General features: G+C 33.4%; 3 protein-coding genes across 3 annotated transcripts in view; all 3 read left to right on the forward strand.

Moving 5' to 3' along the window:
* Positions 1-944, forward strand: part of LOC131955210 (uncharacterized) — a 5,210-nt gene extending 4,266 nt beyond the window's left edge. Inside the window, exon 3 of the mRNA XM_059319231.1 lies at positions 1-944. This exon is cut by the window's left edge and continues 763 nt beyond it. Coding sequence (XP_059175214.1) covers positions 1-672 — 672 coding nt within the window. The 3' untranslated portion in view covers positions 673-944.
* A 4,599-nt stretch (positions 945-5,543) lies between these two features.
* LOC131955211 (uncharacterized) lies at positions 5,544-8,515 on the forward strand. The gene is made up of 3 exons (XM_059319232.1): positions 5,544-5,796; positions 6,514-6,640; positions 7,420-8,515. Exons 1-3 carry the CDS (start codon positions 5,544-5,546, stop codon positions 8,513-8,515), a joined length of 1,476 nt encoding a protein of 491 aa, XP_059175215.1.
* A 2,936-nt stretch (positions 8,516-11,451) lies between these two features.
* LOC131955212 (uncharacterized) lies at positions 11,452-14,098 on the forward strand. Its single transcript, XM_059319233.1, has 3 exons — positions 11,452-11,734; positions 12,343-12,469; positions 12,922-14,098. The coding sequence occupies exons 1-3, from the start codon at positions 11,467-11,469 to the stop codon at positions 14,096-14,098; spliced, it is 1,572 nt and encodes a 523-aa protein (XP_059175216.1). The 5' UTR covers positions 11,452-11,466.
* Positions 14,099-18,086: the final 3,988 nt, after the last annotated feature.

Consider the following 18,086-nt stretch of genomic DNA (forward strand, 5'->3'; position numbering starts at 1 on the left):
AATGAAAGAAAAGCAACGGAAACTGAAACGCGAGAAAAAAACAGAGAGAGGAAAGTGTCGGAAATGGGTACGGAAATAAAAGATGAACGGCAAAAAAGAAAGCTATCGTCAAATAGACATGCCGTTATTTTGTCGCGGAATTCGGCTTTCTTTGTTAAAACTTTAAGAAAGATAGAAAATAATCCAACTCAGGAAACTGACTTTAATACCATAGAACCTGAAACAAAGAGAAACTATTCTCATCGAAAAGAAAGGGACGTTACTCTGGACTTAAATGAAACTGATTATTATAAAACTTCAACAATCTATACTACAAACACAAAGGGAAGTAAATCTCAGAGAACATCGTGCATGTTACTCACAGTTATCCTGGTCTTTATACTGAGTTTCCTCCCATTTCTAGCCCTCGAGTTTATAAGGTCAATGGGTCAAGTTTCTCCTATCGAAGTCGGATGGGAAAAATTTGCATTGTTTCATTTCTTTCTCCGATCCTATCTGCTTAACACAGCAGCCAACCCTATAATCTACAGCGCATTAAATCTAAATTTTCGGAAAGAGTGTCTTAAGATTGTTAGTACAATGTGTAATTGTATTGGTTCGGGGAAAGAAAACAAAGACAATGACTTGCCTTTGAACACAGAAAACTATTCGGCGTTTGTCGTTAAGGTTTGATTTGGTTAATTTGGTTCAATAATTTGGTTTTAGTAAGTAGGCCGTGCAGAATCAAACCATTTTTTATTGTACAAGACTTGAGTTAAAAAAACGATCATGTGTATATGCCACACACTTCTCTTCTTATTCTGAAATCATGGAGACATTTTTTAACCACTACCCTAAACTGTTATATTTAAAAAGATTAATTTTTTTCTACTTAAACTTTGTGATTTCATCTTAAAATGCTGTAATTGTATTAACATTGTTAAATTTTTAATAAAATAATCAGAAAACACACTTTATTTTAAAAACAATTTATAATGCATCCTTGAAAACATAATTGACCTCTTATACAAATTGTGTATGTTTTCGTTTACACGCTATTTTTAGCGCGCTGAAAAATCCGAAATAGACTTTCGGTTTCTTTCTGTTCGCATCACGTACGTTCCTAATAGTTAATACTTATAGCTTAGATTAGAATGTTTTTAAGTAGTAGTTATAGTAAATGAATCATTTTCTTAAAAATACATAGACTCTTATGGCGTTGATTTTGAATGACACAATCAATTTATAAAAAAGTAATTTATTTTAAATTAAATGTGATGTAACATTTAAATGAAGCATATTATATTCCTTTAAAATGACAACAGTTTTAGAGATGGGTAGGAGAGTGGGATCTGCTGTAATAATTTTAAATTGGTGTCGTTTTGGTGCTTATAACGGATGATGATGGTATTAAAAGAGAATTGCCACGTAAAATCGACTGTCCATTAACTGATTAAATAAACGTGATAGCATTGTTGATTTCGTGGTTATAAAAGTATTAATTTCTCATGTTTGGCTACTGTTTGCTAAAAACAGTATATCTTTACAAGCTGACAGTCGATATATTAAGTTTAAATCAAATCCATGTGCCCATACAAAAGCAGTAAAAAACATTGAGTCTTCGTCGTTTTTCTAGGCTAACAAATAATAAAATTCATGTTTTATTCTATAAAATATAGGGGCAAATGAATGTATATAATGAAGACTGTAAGTGAATGGTATGCTGATGTTAGGGATAAGGTATAGAGGATAACTGTATCATCGAACATACGTGTCAGATTGTTTCTAACAAACTACAGGAGACGATTATGTTGTTACCTATTTTAAAATGAATTTAAAAAATGATATTTTTTTCTTAGAAAAACAAATTGCAAGTAATAAAAAGTAATTAAAAATTACTCATTACATCTCTTTTATAAACACACTATAATTTATTAAATAAAATATTCTTTCACTTCACAAATAAAAATGCGGAAAATTAATAAACATGTAAAACTGTCTAATGATAATAATCATTGTTTTACTGAAAGTATATTCACATTTGATACGAATTTTGTGTTCTTAACTGTAAATTATATTGAAAGAAAGCTGTTGTTTGAAATTAAAATAATTCAATATTCCGATTAGTTAAAACCCGAGTCTTTTTGTAAATAATAATGTTCCATTAAAAAGTGACAAACAATATGTACTGTAAATTCATGTTGCATAAGGAGAATGTACTTGAAGTAACTCTGTAAAAGTGATAATAAATCCCTGACAGCAATAGAATTCCTGCACAATCACACTAACCCCACAAACCGAGCGTAGGCCCCCAAAACCCTACTACTACGCCCACCTACTAGCGCAACCTCCCACCAACCTACTGAAGACCCCCACCAACCCACCGCAGGCCCCACCAACCTACAGGCTTTACCAAACTACTGCACACTCCTAAAAACCTCCCACCAACCGACTGCAGGCTTTATTCAACCTAATGAATACATATCGACAATCGTTGCTCATTATTATCTGCTTTTACCCCCCCCCCTCCCCGTCCCAGTATACGCTAATACTCTTTCCCATTACAAACATACACCCACCTGTATTCATGAACATTGAGGCAAAGTTATAAACGTTTTTTTTTTTACATAACTAAGCTGTTTATCAAATTCACTTTGTGATGCTTTTATTGATTGAAACAATCTTCAGGCAAACACTGAAACATAACGAGGGTATTTCCAAGAATCACTAAGTATAAGGAAACTCTAAAGTTTACCTACTAGCCATTTAAATGCTATTCAAATATTTAGCTTATGACTGTTAGATAAAAAAAAACAATGTTTTGACAGGAAGAAAATTGTTCTTGTATGCGTAAAAACAAATTTTCATGACAATGACACACGGTGTAAGATGAGTTGTTGTAGTTGCTGTGGCCTACATCAACACGTGTGTGTCACCGGATGTTGATTCACAGGTGTGTAGCAAGGTGTTTGTTGCCGCAGGTATTTTGTTGTCTACACTAAACAAAGGTAGGTACAGCATAGGTGTTAAGGAAAATAAAATTATGATACAAAACATGTAGGACTTATGTTTGTGTTAAGGTGGTTTTATTGATTTACGATGTATTTTTAAAATATTTTTAAAAAATATTTTTAAAAAAATAATTATGAAGTAGTATCTCACTGAGTGAAAGTAATCATTTATGCAGCATTGTTCATTCGTTGAAGTGTTCGTTATGCGAAACATGATTTCCTATAGTCGCACGTGTAAGTCTCCTTGACGGTTTTGTGACATAAAGTTAGTGTTTCCTTCTGACATTTTTTATCATTTCCTAAGGAGGGGGGTGGGAGATAATTGAACTTTTCGGGGCCCTCTTAAATTTCTGGGATGAGGGGAGGGGGCGGCACTGGTTAAGTTATGTATCGCCTATACAAAATATGTTGTTTTCATTTCATTAGAATGGTGGGGCAATCTTACCCCCGGAAAGATCCCTGGGAGTTTATCGACTATAGTTGGGCGTAGTCGAGTCGGTAAAGCCCATGGTTGCTAAACCGAAAAAGTCTCGAGTAAGAACACTCGGACAGATGGGGCTCGACAGAAGTAGACAACAACTCTAGGAGAGACAACTCAAAAATCAAACAACTGCTGCCTTGTATTTTCTTCTTGGTTGGACAAAGGCTATGAAAGCAAAGCAAAAAGAAAAGCATGCTAAATTCGGAGACAACGGCGTATATGGTGTATGACAAGTCAGAATGACTTACACCTTTTCAACTACTTTTTAACTTAAATAATGTCGAACAATATTTTAAGTTAAGTTTTGTTCCATTTAATTATACAATATTTCGATTCCATATTTCTTCTTCGTGTATTACCAACTTTTAATCGTTGTTGTTTGTTTTTTGTTGTGTTTTTTAAAATATTTTAAAAAGTACTTAAATAATTATATCAGAAAATGTGGTATAGGGAAACGTGTCTGCTATATTTGTCTTAGTATTCTTTCATTTCACAAAAGTTACTTTTTTTTAAAAATGTAGGGTACAATATATACCAAAAAATAACACATTTCTTTTATAACTGGTATTGCACTGTACAAAATCGATCTATTAGATTTTATTGATAATAAAAGTTAACATTATAAGTTATTTATAGTCTCAATTAAAAAACATCCTTATCTCTTGTTTACACTTACTCGCGTACCAAGTACAGAGGAAGTATTGTAAGCGTGCAAAAAATCCAAATCAAGATTTTTACTAATCTCGACGTTTTAAAACTTAGATTTTCAATCTTGTCCGTCCGTTTTTCATTGATTTCCGGTAACCGGAAGTGGCACTTCTTCAACTTTCAGTTTTTGAAAATCCTATAACTTGATTAATCATTGATTACTCTTTGAGTTAGGTAGATGAAATTTCACATGCGAGTAAAAGATCTTATTCTCTGGGTATTCTCAAATTTTGAGTGATTTCCAGAAAATTGAAGTACTACTTTACGCTTAAATGATTTCTCCAAAAACCATAAGGAGTTATTTAACTATCTAGTGCCTGTCATGGGCAGAAAGCTATGTGCTGAATCTTGATCACTTTTACCGGACCGATTAGTTTTAAACTTTTCATGAATGTCAAGACTCACAAAAAAAATAATGTTACTTATTTAGATGATTACTTAACTTTAAAAAAAAATTAATCAAGGTTTTCTTCATAAAATACTACTTTTCCGCAGTAGTATACATACATTGTTTGCTGTTCATTTGGTGCGCAATGTTTTTTCTACGCGATTCTATTATAATTAAAAATTTAAATATTTAATAACTGATTTAAAAAAATCTTTTTATAGCCCGACTGAACTGGTGTCGCCTTCCCCTTTAGTGATATATTTGACATATAAGGGAGATCACTCCCGTTTTATTCTAAATCATATCCAAAAGTGTTATACATAATTACTGCAACAATGTGACTCATATTTAAGCTTTGTAGAGGCATACCGGAGATGTTTCTGGTAGGCGAAAGCACTTACATAGAACAATACTGACTGACTCATTGATTTCACTGGATTTTTTAATTGACAAAACGCCTAAAATTTGCACGGGAACCTTATATTTACTGGGTACGTTGACGAAATTAAAAGTGTCTTGTGTCTATGTGTGTATGTACATTATATATATATATATATATATATATATATATATATATATATATATATATATATATATATATATATATATTATATATATATATATATATATATATATATATATATATTTTATATATATATATATATATATATATATATATATATATATATATATATATATATATATATATATATATATATTCATTTATTTATACGTATGTATGTATTTATTCATTAATTTATATAATGATTTAATGGAAATTGTATGTATTTGAAGGATTATTTCAATATATTTAAAAGTGAATTGCTGCGGACCCATTGCTCTGTCCACTAATGATAAAAAGCGTTTTTTTTTTAAATTAACTACATGTGTATTTATTCCTTTTCCAAAGTAATGACAAAGTAGTTTTTCCTTTACTATTATTTCTACAGTTTATATCATCGAACTTAACCTTAAAATGACGGGGGTCGGCATTCCAAAAAACCACACTTCAGAGGATATAAGAAATTACCTCGACTCGCTACAGGGAGTGACGACACTTGCAATGGTTCCCTCCATGGTTTTTCTGGCGATTCTAGCTATTGTTGGACTTGTGGGGAACTCGCTGGTCTTGGTCGTGTATTCCAGAAAGTTCAAAAGGAACGCGATGAGAATCTTTATCATGACGATGGCGTGTTTCGATCTGCTCTCCAACGTGGTCATTATTCCAGGTAAACATTTGGAGAACTTTACCGTTTTCCGGCTAGAGTCTTTGGGACGTCTTTGAGTTTAACTAGCTCTGATGAGTACCTGAATCATTTTAGGGAAAGTAAAGGCGGCTGTTATAGTGTTGACCACACTATCCCTTTGTATTATCAGGTTAACTTAACTCTACTTTACCTGCAACAAGCAGCTCTGAAGTGTACATGGCTCATTTTAAGGCTATCACACGGGCAAATTGTTGTTTTAACCAGAGTTTTATGTTTTTCCATCAATTCATGAACAATCTACAGTGAGAAGAAGAATTTACGTCGAAACTAAAATAAAATAGTAAATAATGTATTTAAACACTCTCTTATTAAAATAAATATCCAAAACGTATAAATTCTTAGTTGCCGAAACTATAAAAGCATATTTCTTTAGAAAAATAAAAATTATAGTTCATTTTGTTTTGTGTGACATATTTTTGTTTTATAAACGAAATAAACTTTATACATTATCAGTGGTAAAATGTCATGTTTTTTTTTTAAGTGAAAATTTGGAGTACATGTGTAATAGGTATTACATTATCATGAATCATATATTTAAAAGGTTCAAATATTGTTAGAGTAAAATTGTAAAACTTTCTAGAATAGCAATCAAAGCTTAAATACATTTTTGTTTAAGCTTGTTTTTACTCTCTAAATTAATACAATGCTTTGTTTAACATAGTTCTATTACATTTACAGGAGATTACTATGAAATATTTCATCACTGGGACTTTGACAAACCCATTTTGTGCCGACTTAGGATGTATTCGTACACCGTGGCAGGCATAGGATCATCGCTCTCCCTCATTGGTATAGCGGCCACTAGGTGAGGGATACAATAACGTTTTCGTTCTCTTTGTCTATCACTATCTCTCACTCTCTAACTCTCTGTCTTTCACTCTCTGTCTATCTTTCTGTCATACCGTTTATAAAAGTATCGAACATTTTTTAAAAGGTGGAGTATTTTTTTCCGGGTTTCCATGATAAACGAAATTGTTTTCAAACCCCTTTTGGTGCCGAACATGGTAAAAATATTTAAAAGGCTTCAAATCTTATGTTGTAAAATGAATAATAAAAAAAAACGGCAAGTGTTTGTGTTGAGATTTTGTTAGATCTTGCGTTAGTTACATGTGGGACTAATGTAACACGTTTTGAAAAGAGATGATGTGAAGTGTGATATTGTTGCTTAGCCTTCTGTTTACTTAAGTTAGGAGCTTCCTTCTTAATTCACCAAAGTAAGAAAAAGCAACGTATGGTGAAGAAGGCACGATCTATAATTTCCGGTTGATTCTAAGGCGCTCTGATTTGTATTTAAATTACTCTAGGACGTAGTGGGCTTGCTCTCTTAATAAATATATACCTCCTTTTGATATTGCTGATCTTAATCATATATCTATTATATAGATTAATTCAAATCCTTAACTATATTTTATATAATGAGCTAATAGTAATAGCTTTAAAGAGGGGCAGAGTCTTAAACTATGACATACTAAAAATTTTTTTCAAATACTTTGTTTACATACAATTAAATATTTCAAATTTATTTAATTTTCATTGTTACATTTTATATAATTGCATAATTGTATAATTGTACTTTTATTCCAGGTATCGTAAAATCAGTCAACCATTTTCTACCCAAGTAACTACTTCTCTAGCCGCGGGTTTAAGTGTCACCATCGCCATTGTCTCCTTCACCTTTGCCATCCCTTACTTTATCCTCAACGGCGTCCAGACCAAAGCAACTGAAATCCAAGGCATTGAAGGCCACAGCTGTACCATAGACGACCGCTACCTTAACACTATCTGGCCAAAACTGAACGCCGGGTTTTTTATGTTGCTTTTTGTAGTAACAAGTACGACAATTGTTGTGACGTACTCGCTGATTGGGATGAAGACAAGGGGACATAGGAAAAAACGTAGCAACATGAAAGTGCCTCCACAGAAAGCAGTAGAGATGACAGTCTCTACAGAAATGTCAGGTTGTTCTGAATCTACCAACAAGAACATATCGAAAGATGAGAAATCAGAACAAGATCTTAACATTCCAAGACAGAAACAGAAGTTAAATGTTGAAGTTCATGCAACTCCAAACTCAGTTGAAAATAAGTTACCCCATTTTTTAGATAATACATCCACGGGAATACAGAATAGTGAAACTGTTGGAACGATTCAAGGCAAGACAATGAAAATAAAAAGGTCGATTATTGAATTGGGTGTTGAAGAACAAAATCAATCAAGTCATTGCACGATTGATAAGAAACAAGTCCAGACACCAGAGGCTTCTGTACAGAGCTTTTCTGAAGACATCACCAGCGAAACTCTGAACGACTCTATTCAAAGAACAACAAGCGGTACCCTAGTCTCCAGTAGAAATGCCCATTACACCTTAGTCAAGAGACGTCAGAAAACATCTGCGCGTTGTGGAGTGGACAGAACGACGTGCATGCTGCTGACCGTTAGCTTAATCTACGTCCTCAGCTTTCTCCCTTTCCTCGCCATGGAGCTCTTACGATCGTTTATCCCCGTCTCCCTGATCTCTCTAGGCCCGATCAAGTTCGGGCTGTACCACCTCTTTCTTAGATCTTACCTGCTCAACACGGCCATGAACCCTATCATCTACAACCTGTGTGACCTCCACTTTAGACGTGAATGCTCCAAGCTATTCCTTCAGGCATGTGCCTGTACTAGGTCACATAAATGAAACTCAGATCAGATTCGATAGCTTACAATTGCTTCAAACTTTCCCAATATTTCTGTGCATGCTTTAAATCACATAAATAAAACTCAGATCAGATTCGATAACTTATGAATGCTTTAAACTATTCCACCATTTCTCTGCAAGCTTTAAATCACATAAATAAAATTGACTGAAATTTTGTTAGCGTATGTGTGATCTAAACAATTTCATCGTACTTTGGCTGTCATGTAAAAAAAGAGGTGGGTATGAAAGCTGCTAGAAATAACAATTGCAATGCTAGATGAATGTGGGCAACATGCTAGAGAAAACGTAGGATATGACAACACTCTATCAGCTTTATGATATCTATGTAGACTGCATAGTCGCCCACAGAAAACATTAATGACTTTTTTTTTAAAGCACAATGTAATTAAACTATTAATCATAGATTTAAGTGTATCGTTGAGTGTATTTTATCTCAAAAAATATATTTATATTTTTTTTAATTAAAAATGTAGTAATTATTGAATTAGTCATGTTAAATGTGAACTTTATAATCATCATAAATCTTAATTTATTTGAAAAAAAATTTTGATACAGCATTTAAACATTACCATCCCCACCCTCCAATAACATCATCTCCACTACAGTTTCGATTAAATGCTTAGATCAACACGCAAACCATTACTGACATGCATTTTTTTCTTCAACTGCCTCGCGATCATTTCTGCACAGCTTGCTGAGCACCTTCATTTGGGGAACGTCGTGGTCTAGCGCGTGCTAACCCAAAAGTGAATCCCCACCTAGTATAAGCGGTCTCAAGACAGAATCGGCCCTCATGTCCATACTAGCTGGTGCAATGCACTGTAGGAGGACGGAAAAGTCTGGCGGAAACACATGTGTTTAGCGGCTGGTAATATGGGTGAGAGAAATGCTTTTTCGGGTGAACTCTACTTCACCTGTCTCGTGAACGTTCAGATTTGAAAGGAAACTTTACTTTTTCTTATATCTTTACCAGTCTGCCTGACAACTGAGCCGGTGATGAAGGTATAAGAGAGAGGAAAAACAATTTTGTATGACTTCTCAATGTATTATACATCACAACAATAAAAATTGCAATTATAAAACTCTTGTTATTCATTTTTAATGAATGTAAAATGGTCGATGTTCTTTTATTTGTGTTATTATTTTTTTTTAAAATTTGTACTCAAATTAACCTCAATGGTGAATTGCGATTTTAAAAAATTCTGCTAGTTTTACTGATGGTAACAAGGCTAGGGGGGCATCCATAAACGATTCCACATTGCTAGGGGATAGGGGGTGGGGGTGGGGAAGGGGGCTCGGAAAGTGTGAAGACACACATTTGCTTTTCAAATAAGTAATGTTAGAATCTTAATTGTTACCGTTACTTCGACTTTTTGAAATACATTTTCTAAATATTCAAAGAGCTAGGAGATTTTTTTTTAAAAATCGATTTAAACTTCAATTTTAAAAATATTTGTGTTCGTGTGTGTGTGGGGTGGGGGGGGGGGGGGGGGGGGGTGGTTGTAGGCGAAAAGCATTTTTTACAAAGAATCAAACTCAAGCCCATAACATTTGATTAAGTAACATAATAAGATATTAATCGACTGGGTGTGTTGGAATTGTGAGCCAGCGAAGTGTCTGCTAAATGTTTAGACTTTAATCGTAAAGTACTTCAGTTGGCAATTTAGATTTTCAATGGACAACTTGAAATCATCTTAAGTTGACATTGTTCTGTCTATAGGTTAATTTTAAATTAACGAATGCAATAAAAACAAAAAATCTAAACATTATTCTGGTTTATATAAAATAGTTAACAAAGTTAGAAGGTTTAAAACATTTCGTTTTATAAGTGAGTTCTATTGACTTAATTGAAACAAGCTTAGACATGTAATTTTATCTAAACAAACCACGAATATTTTACATAATAAGCAGCCACCTCTTCCGCACACACACACACACTAACACACACTTATACACACACACACACGAATATACACACATACCTACACCGATCATGGATGAGTAATAATATACTCACTATAAGAACATATGTCATTTACTTCAAAAGCACATTAAAGAGCATTTTCAAAATTTTTGCTTACACATACAAGTATTATTCGATGCCTCTTTTATGTAAAGTTTAATTAATTGGATCACGCTAAAAAAACGTGAAAAGATTTTTTAACACAACAGATAGAAAAAAACAATTACACTTTTATTGTATATTAACATAAACATAAGTGATGATTACACAAGGATTTACATCTTTTTTTTCTCGAAAAAGAAATCCTTCAAACTTCAAACTTTTGAACTTCAGTATACTGTAGATACTAAAGCACATCTTGGTCCGGAATACAATGTTTTATTTATTTGTATAACACGTAATATCATAAACAGAATGTAGTATTCACTATTTCAAATTGTGTTGTCATACACGGACACTGCTCATAATTATCATGTAATTTTAAAAACTTAAACTTTGGTAAGTCGTATTGCAGATACATTTTACCATATTTATGTTATCCTGAAGCGATACTTAGAACATTAGTATTGATCCAATATTTTAGTTCATTTCGCTATTAGAGATAGGCAATGTATAAGGCTAATTCTCTAATCAATTTAATTGTTAATTTAGAGGAGGTTTCAAGACAATTTGATACCATAATTTTTTATGTATAAAACTACAAGAACTATATTGGTTCCTAATGTTAATTATGTAATGAATTTAGCCAGAATTTGTGATATTAAGGTGTGTATATTAGCTCTAGGGACGTTTTAAGTTGACAGTATAAATATAGTACATACCATAGATTCTAACTTAAGATCTTAGCCTAATTATAACCTTTACCTTGATATTAAATCTAGTGGAAAGCAAAATGAATATATAATAAATAATTTTGATTGCGCGACAAAGGGTATTTTGAAATCCCCACAAAAGACTTGTTCTCAGAATGGAGTGCAACGTGTCCACAAATCCTAACGTGTCCAGAAACTACACAGATGACGAAAGAACATGCTATCTAGCACATCTCCAACTCTACTCCACCTACACCATGATACCCGCCATCATTTTTCTGGGTGTTCTCTGCGTCGTTGGAATCATCGGGAATTCCATCGTCCTCTTTGTTTACTCACAGAGGTTCAGGAGTACAGCCTCTGGTACCTTCATCATGGCGATAGCTGTCTTTGACTTGATGGCTAACATAATGCTCATTCCAGGTGAGATCACAATCTGGCATGGACTGTGTGGGCAAACGGTAGAGCTTAAGTCTGCTAATCCGGAAATTTGTATAGTTCAGTTCTCGTGCAAGGCGTTCCTGAGTCCACCCATCTCTAATAAGTACCTTGCTCACGTTTGGGAAACAAAGACTACTGGGCATAGTGCTGACCACAATATCCTCTTGTATACTGAGGTAATTGAAACAGATGAATTCTACTTCATCTGTCCTTTGTGTTTAGGACTCTAACTAAAAAAGATGATGTACAAGCTGACACCATTTAACATGCATGATACCTATGTGTTAGCTGGGTGGGTCTAGAGATTATAAATTGACACCATTCAACATTTTAGCACGTACTTTATAATTACCATTGTAATACCGGAAATATGATGTGGTGTTGTAAAATTGAACGAAGTTAACTATATTAGTTTTCTTTGTTACTAAATTCAAATCGAAAATTTAGTAATGCAATTTGCAAATGCTTTCATATTTCGTAAATCTGAAACAATTACATACATCTAATTAATTGTGTGAAGCTCATAACCTTCACCCTCATCAAAATATGTGCCTATCTGTTGTTCATGTGATGTATTGTAAACTTTCTAGGTGACATTCACAGTATGTTTCATCACTGGGACTTTGACATGGTTTACCCTTGCAAGTTACGTCTGTATGGACATGCAGTAACCCACGGGGCATCGTCATTATTCCTCGCGGCCTTGGCAGTGACCAGGTTAGGTATTCAGTATTATCAAGAAAGCATTACTTTAATGCAAAGAGATACAGCTGCTGCCTTGTAGTTCTTTCTTTGTTGGACAAAGGCTATGGAAGCAAATCTAATAAGAAAAGCAGGCTGAAATTGAAGCCGACGTCCTGTCTTAAGCATAAAGGGGGGACCAATAACACTTAACTGTGTTGATCGAAATCCCTTCCAACCTCAAGGAAAAAGAAGAAATGAGTTCAAACATTTTCATCAAAATGACCTTACCATTAAATTAAGAACAATAATTATTGTTTAAAGTAATACGTTTAAGTGTATTTTATAAACCAACAAATATCAATTTTAATTTTGTAGAACGTTTGAAATGCTGATTTTAAAAAATGTGTCTGAATTTATCTTATAATTATTTATTTTTAAGCTAAAAGAAATAACTTTTTTAAAATCGGTAATTATTGTGTCTCCAGGTATCGAAAAATTTGCAAACCATTTTGCAATCAAGTGACTGTAAAACAAGCAAGAATTACTTGCATTGGGCTCACTTTCTTAGCAATAGTCCTTTCTATTTTATACTTTATAATCCAAGGCATACAGAAGAAGAAAACGCCGAATCCAAACATTTTTGGCTACGTCTGTTACGTTGACGATAAATTTAACGGAACTGCATTGCATAAAATAAACACAACTCTTTTTGTGTTATTTTTTATAACTGTATCTAGCCTCCTTGTTGTGTTGTATGTAAAGATTTGGTTTAGAGCGAAACGGCATCATAACCGTAAACCAAGCACACACGCAAGGGGAGTTTCTGAACAGGAAACGGAAATGACAAGTTTTGCAGATGTATCTTTCGAACCGACATCCAACACATTCACGAATACAGCCTCAACTTTGGAAAGCGTCAATGGAGCAATACAAGCAGGTAAAAACATCAAAATACACGAACCATCGACGTCATTATCAAGTAAGCTTCTTGAATTTAAAAGAAGGAAACGAAATACAATGCTAATTTCAAGTTTTCGTACTGTTAAGGAATTATCCAAGTACCAACACAGGGACCCTGAAAATATCGAACCTGAACAAAGGGATAGGGCTAACTCTATTAGAAACAAAGCACTATCTAAAAGTTGTGAGTGCGTTGATTTTATCCCTTCTGCAGGCAACCCATCGCCCCATCAAACTAGCTACACATCCATATTAAAGAAATCAGCGAGTTCTGCTAACCATTTCGCAAGCGACCTCCAGATTTTTAAGTCTTATGAAAAAGTCGAAACAACTAGACTAAAAAGATCAGTTACTCTGAGTACCTTTGATATCAACAAAAGTTTCAGCGCGGAAAATAAAAGTTTAAAGATAAAAACCAAAAGACCAAAAAGACGTCGAGGTTCAGGAAGGATCACTTGTATGCTGGTGACCATCAGTTCTATCTACATTTTAAGCTTACTCCCCTTTATGGTGTTCAACGCTATAAAAACAGTCGCTCCGGAATTTCCCGAATCCATGAACTTTCACGTACAGAGCTTGTATCACTTTTTGTTTAGATCGTATTTGATCAACACGGCTGTCAACCCCATTGTGTATAGTTTTTGTGATGTCAAGTTTAGAAAGGAATGTCTGAGTCAATTTAGAAGCCTAACTTGTCATTAAACAAAAGTATGAGTAATATATACATACATATATATATATATATATAAATATATATATATATATATTAACTGATATATATGACTATAAGTATTAATACATATGTAGGAATACACTTATAAATTATACCATCCACTATATCGTCAACTCTACCGTCCACTCTACTATCCACCCTACCATTCACTGTACCATCCACTCTTCCATTCACTACTACATCGACTATACCCTCAACTATTGTATCAACTATAATATCTACTCTACAATCCACTATACCACCCACTCTACCATCCACTCTAAGATACACTTAACTTTCCACTATACCATTAACTATGCACTCCATTACACCAGGATTATTCCAAAATGAACGCATGGCACTTGTAATTATTTTAAGGATTTTTATCATCTAATCTCTCATTTAAGTAAAATCTGACCAAAAATTAAAGTCTTAATGTTATTGTTACCGAAGCATGATAAATCTTGTCTAAGCGCATTACTTATAAGATTATTTTTATTACACAGTTCAATGATGTTTTCTAATACACATTTCATTGATATTTTCTGTCACACATTCCAATAATTTGTTCTGGAGTAACTATAAAAAATACAACATAATTAAAATGAACTTAATTTAAAGGAGATTTTAAATATAGATCGTCATCCATCTAGCACTTTATTTTTATGGTCATTTTCAGATAAAGCTAGTGATGGCCTTTACATTTCGAGATACGTCTGACAGATACATTCTACTTTAACGTTGGCTTCAGGTCAAAGCGTGTAATTATTTAGTCTACATAATCGGCAAAAGGTTATGTCATGTCAAAAGAGATAACTAGATTTGCGACTGTGAAGAACGAGGTAGAACGGACTGTATATGTATATACTAAGATAGCTTTGGCTTCTTTTTTTTTAAATTACAGACATTTTTTAAAATATGTTTTTGTTAGGGGTGTGTTAAGTGGCTTCAATTCGAATTGTAGCAAAGGGCTATCTTAATCTAATAAGTTAATATTTATCAACACTTTTTACAAATGTATACACATATTTAAAAAATTATAACATCATTTTAAATTAGGTTACTTTGCTATGAAAAAGAAAAGTGTGTTCGTCGAGATTAAAAGTTTTTTAAAAATAGCCGACTCAATTGTTGATTATGTGTCTTTGTCACACAGACACACAGACACAAAAACGCACATACACACACAAACACACACATACACAATTTTCGCTTACACATACAAGTAGAAAAAATAATCACACTCTGATTGTAAAGTACGATAAACACAAGTGCTACTTACACAAGGATCTACATTTTCCCTCAAAATAAATCCTTTAAACTTCAAAAAATTTTAAACTTCTGTTTTGTAGTGTAGGCCTACTGATTAAACCAAATCTCAAATCTGCAGTACAATGTTTTATTTATATGTATAACACGTATTGTAAACAATACACATAATGTAGTATTTAAATTTTGATTTCATACACGGATGATCTTCTGAATTATCATGTAAGTTTAGCAACTTAATTTTTGTTAAGTTTTACTGTATATACATTTTACTAGCTGTATGTTATCCTGAAGTGCTATTTGGAGAAGCAGTATTCATGAAATAATTTAGTTGATTTCGCTGCTAAGAGAATATATAGGCCTAAAAGGCTAGTTCTTTTATCTATAAAATTGTTAGTGTAGAGGAGGGGTTCACAGATTTCGCCTATTATACTTTTTGTATTTAAGAAAGAGTAGAAATGTATTGCATTTTATCTTGAGACATGATATGAATTTAACCAGAATTTGTGAAAAAATAATTCGGTGTACCAATCGTAGATATTAAGGTGTGTATATTTGCTATATGGACGTTTTCAGTTGACAAATACATCTAGTACACACCATAGCTTCTAATTTGAGATCTTACCCTAATTATAACTTGTACCTCGATAGTAAATCTAGTGGAAATCAAAGCGAATAAATACATTTTTATTTAGTGATAAAGGTTATTATGAGAACTACACCAAAGCCTTCTTCTTAGAATGGAGTGCAACCTGTCCACAAATCCTAACGTGTCCCGAAACTACACAGAAGAGGAACGAACGTGTTATCTAGCACATCTACAACTCTACTCCACCTACACCGTGATACCCGCCATTATTTTTCTGGGTGTCCTCAGCATCGTTGGAATCATCGGGAATTCCATCGTCCTCTTTGTTTACTCACAGAGGTTCAGGAGTACAGCCTCTGGTACCTTCATCATGGCGATAGCTGTCTTTGACTTGTTGGCTAACATAATGCTCATTCCAGGTGAGATCACAATGGCATGGACTGTGTGGGCAAATAGTAGAGCTTAAGTCTGCTAATCTGTAAAGTTTCGAGTTCGGATCTAGTCTGTCAGAGGTCCCTGAGTCCTCCCATCTCTGATAGGTACCTGAATTATATTGTTGAAGCAATGGCTACTGGGCATACCGCTGACCACATTTTCCCATTTTATACCGAGGTAATTAAAAGAGATAAACTCTTTTTCATCTGTCCTTTGTTTTATTGGCACGGATGAGAAACGATAATCTGATAACCATCAACATGTAGTATACATCCAAGTCAACTTGGTCAGATTCGAGATTTTTATAGACACCATTCAACATGTATAATGCAAGTAAGTGTGTAGGCAGAGTTGGTGTATTAGTTGGTCACATTAAAATATATTTAAGCTCTACTGCATCAAACAATATTTTCAATAACTTACACGTAAGGTATGTAACCCACTTTGAGCATAACTCGTTTACATTTTTAAGATACGTTTTAAATGGAACAGTGTTAAAGATATGTTTCTATGTGATAACAGTTTCTTTTTTCAATACGCACCGTTTAAATTTGCAGTCTATAAATTCTAAATACAATATTAATACTAGAAATATGATACATGATTCTGAATAATAAAGCTAACTACATTAGTTTACTTTAAAGAATACAATTAGTACTTTAATGTTGTTACTCAATTCTTATCTAAACGTCAGCGATGTAATTTGCAAATGCTTTCATATTTTGTGAATTTGAAACAATTACATACATCTAATTAATTGTGTGAAGCTCATAAATTCCACCCTCATCAAAAATTTGTCCGGATCTGTTGTTCACGTGATGTATTGTAAACTTTCTAGGAGACATTCACAGTATGTTTCATCACTGGGATTTTGACATGGTTTACCCATGCAAATTTCGTCTGTATGGACATGCAGTGACCCACGGGGCATCGTCCTTATTCCTTGTGGCCTTGGCAGTGACCAGGTTTGGTATTCAATATTATCAAGAAAGCCACTTATTTACACAAAATATACATTTTTATATTATTAATTTTCTGTTTATATTTTCCACTTTCTGTATTCAATTGACATGATAATACTCAAAGTGTAACAGATTATAAGAATTCAATGCGTCTGCGTGGTGGGTTCAAACCTACAGCTGTAGACAGCCACTCTTCTGGGAGACACAACCAAAATTAAACAGCTGCTGCCGCTTAGTTTGCTCTTGGTTAAACATAGGCAATGTTAGAAAATCCAAACAAAAAAGCAGACGGAAATCGAAGCCTGTATTACGCTTAAAGTCTGACATGTAATGCTTAATTGTGTTGGAGGAGATCACGTCCAACCTTACAATTGACAACAAGGAAGTATAATAAAGGACTACAAAAACTTTACACAAAAAATAAATTAAATTAGGAATTATTTTTTTAAAAAGTAAAGCAGTTAAGAAAGAGTATCTAAAAACCAGCAGGTAGTTTTTTTTATTTCCTAAAAAAAGTTTGAGATACAGTTTTTAAAAAATTTTCTAAATCAACCTAATACTTATTTATTTATTATGTTTTCAGGTATAGAAAAATTTGCAAACCATTTTGTAATCAAGTGACTGTAAAACAAGCGACAATTATTTGCATTGGGCTCACTTTACTAGCTATGGCGATGCCCATCTTATACTTTAGAATCCAAGGCATACAGAAGAAAAAAATAC

This window comes from Physella acuta, unplaced genomic scaffold (assembly GCF_028476545.2).
Source record: "Physella acuta isolate Inbredline_101_S28 unplaced genomic scaffold, ASM2847654v3 ptg001058l, whole genome shotgun sequence".
Taxonomy (NCBI): domain Eukaryota; kingdom Metazoa; phylum Mollusca; class Gastropoda; family Physidae; genus Physella; species Physella acuta.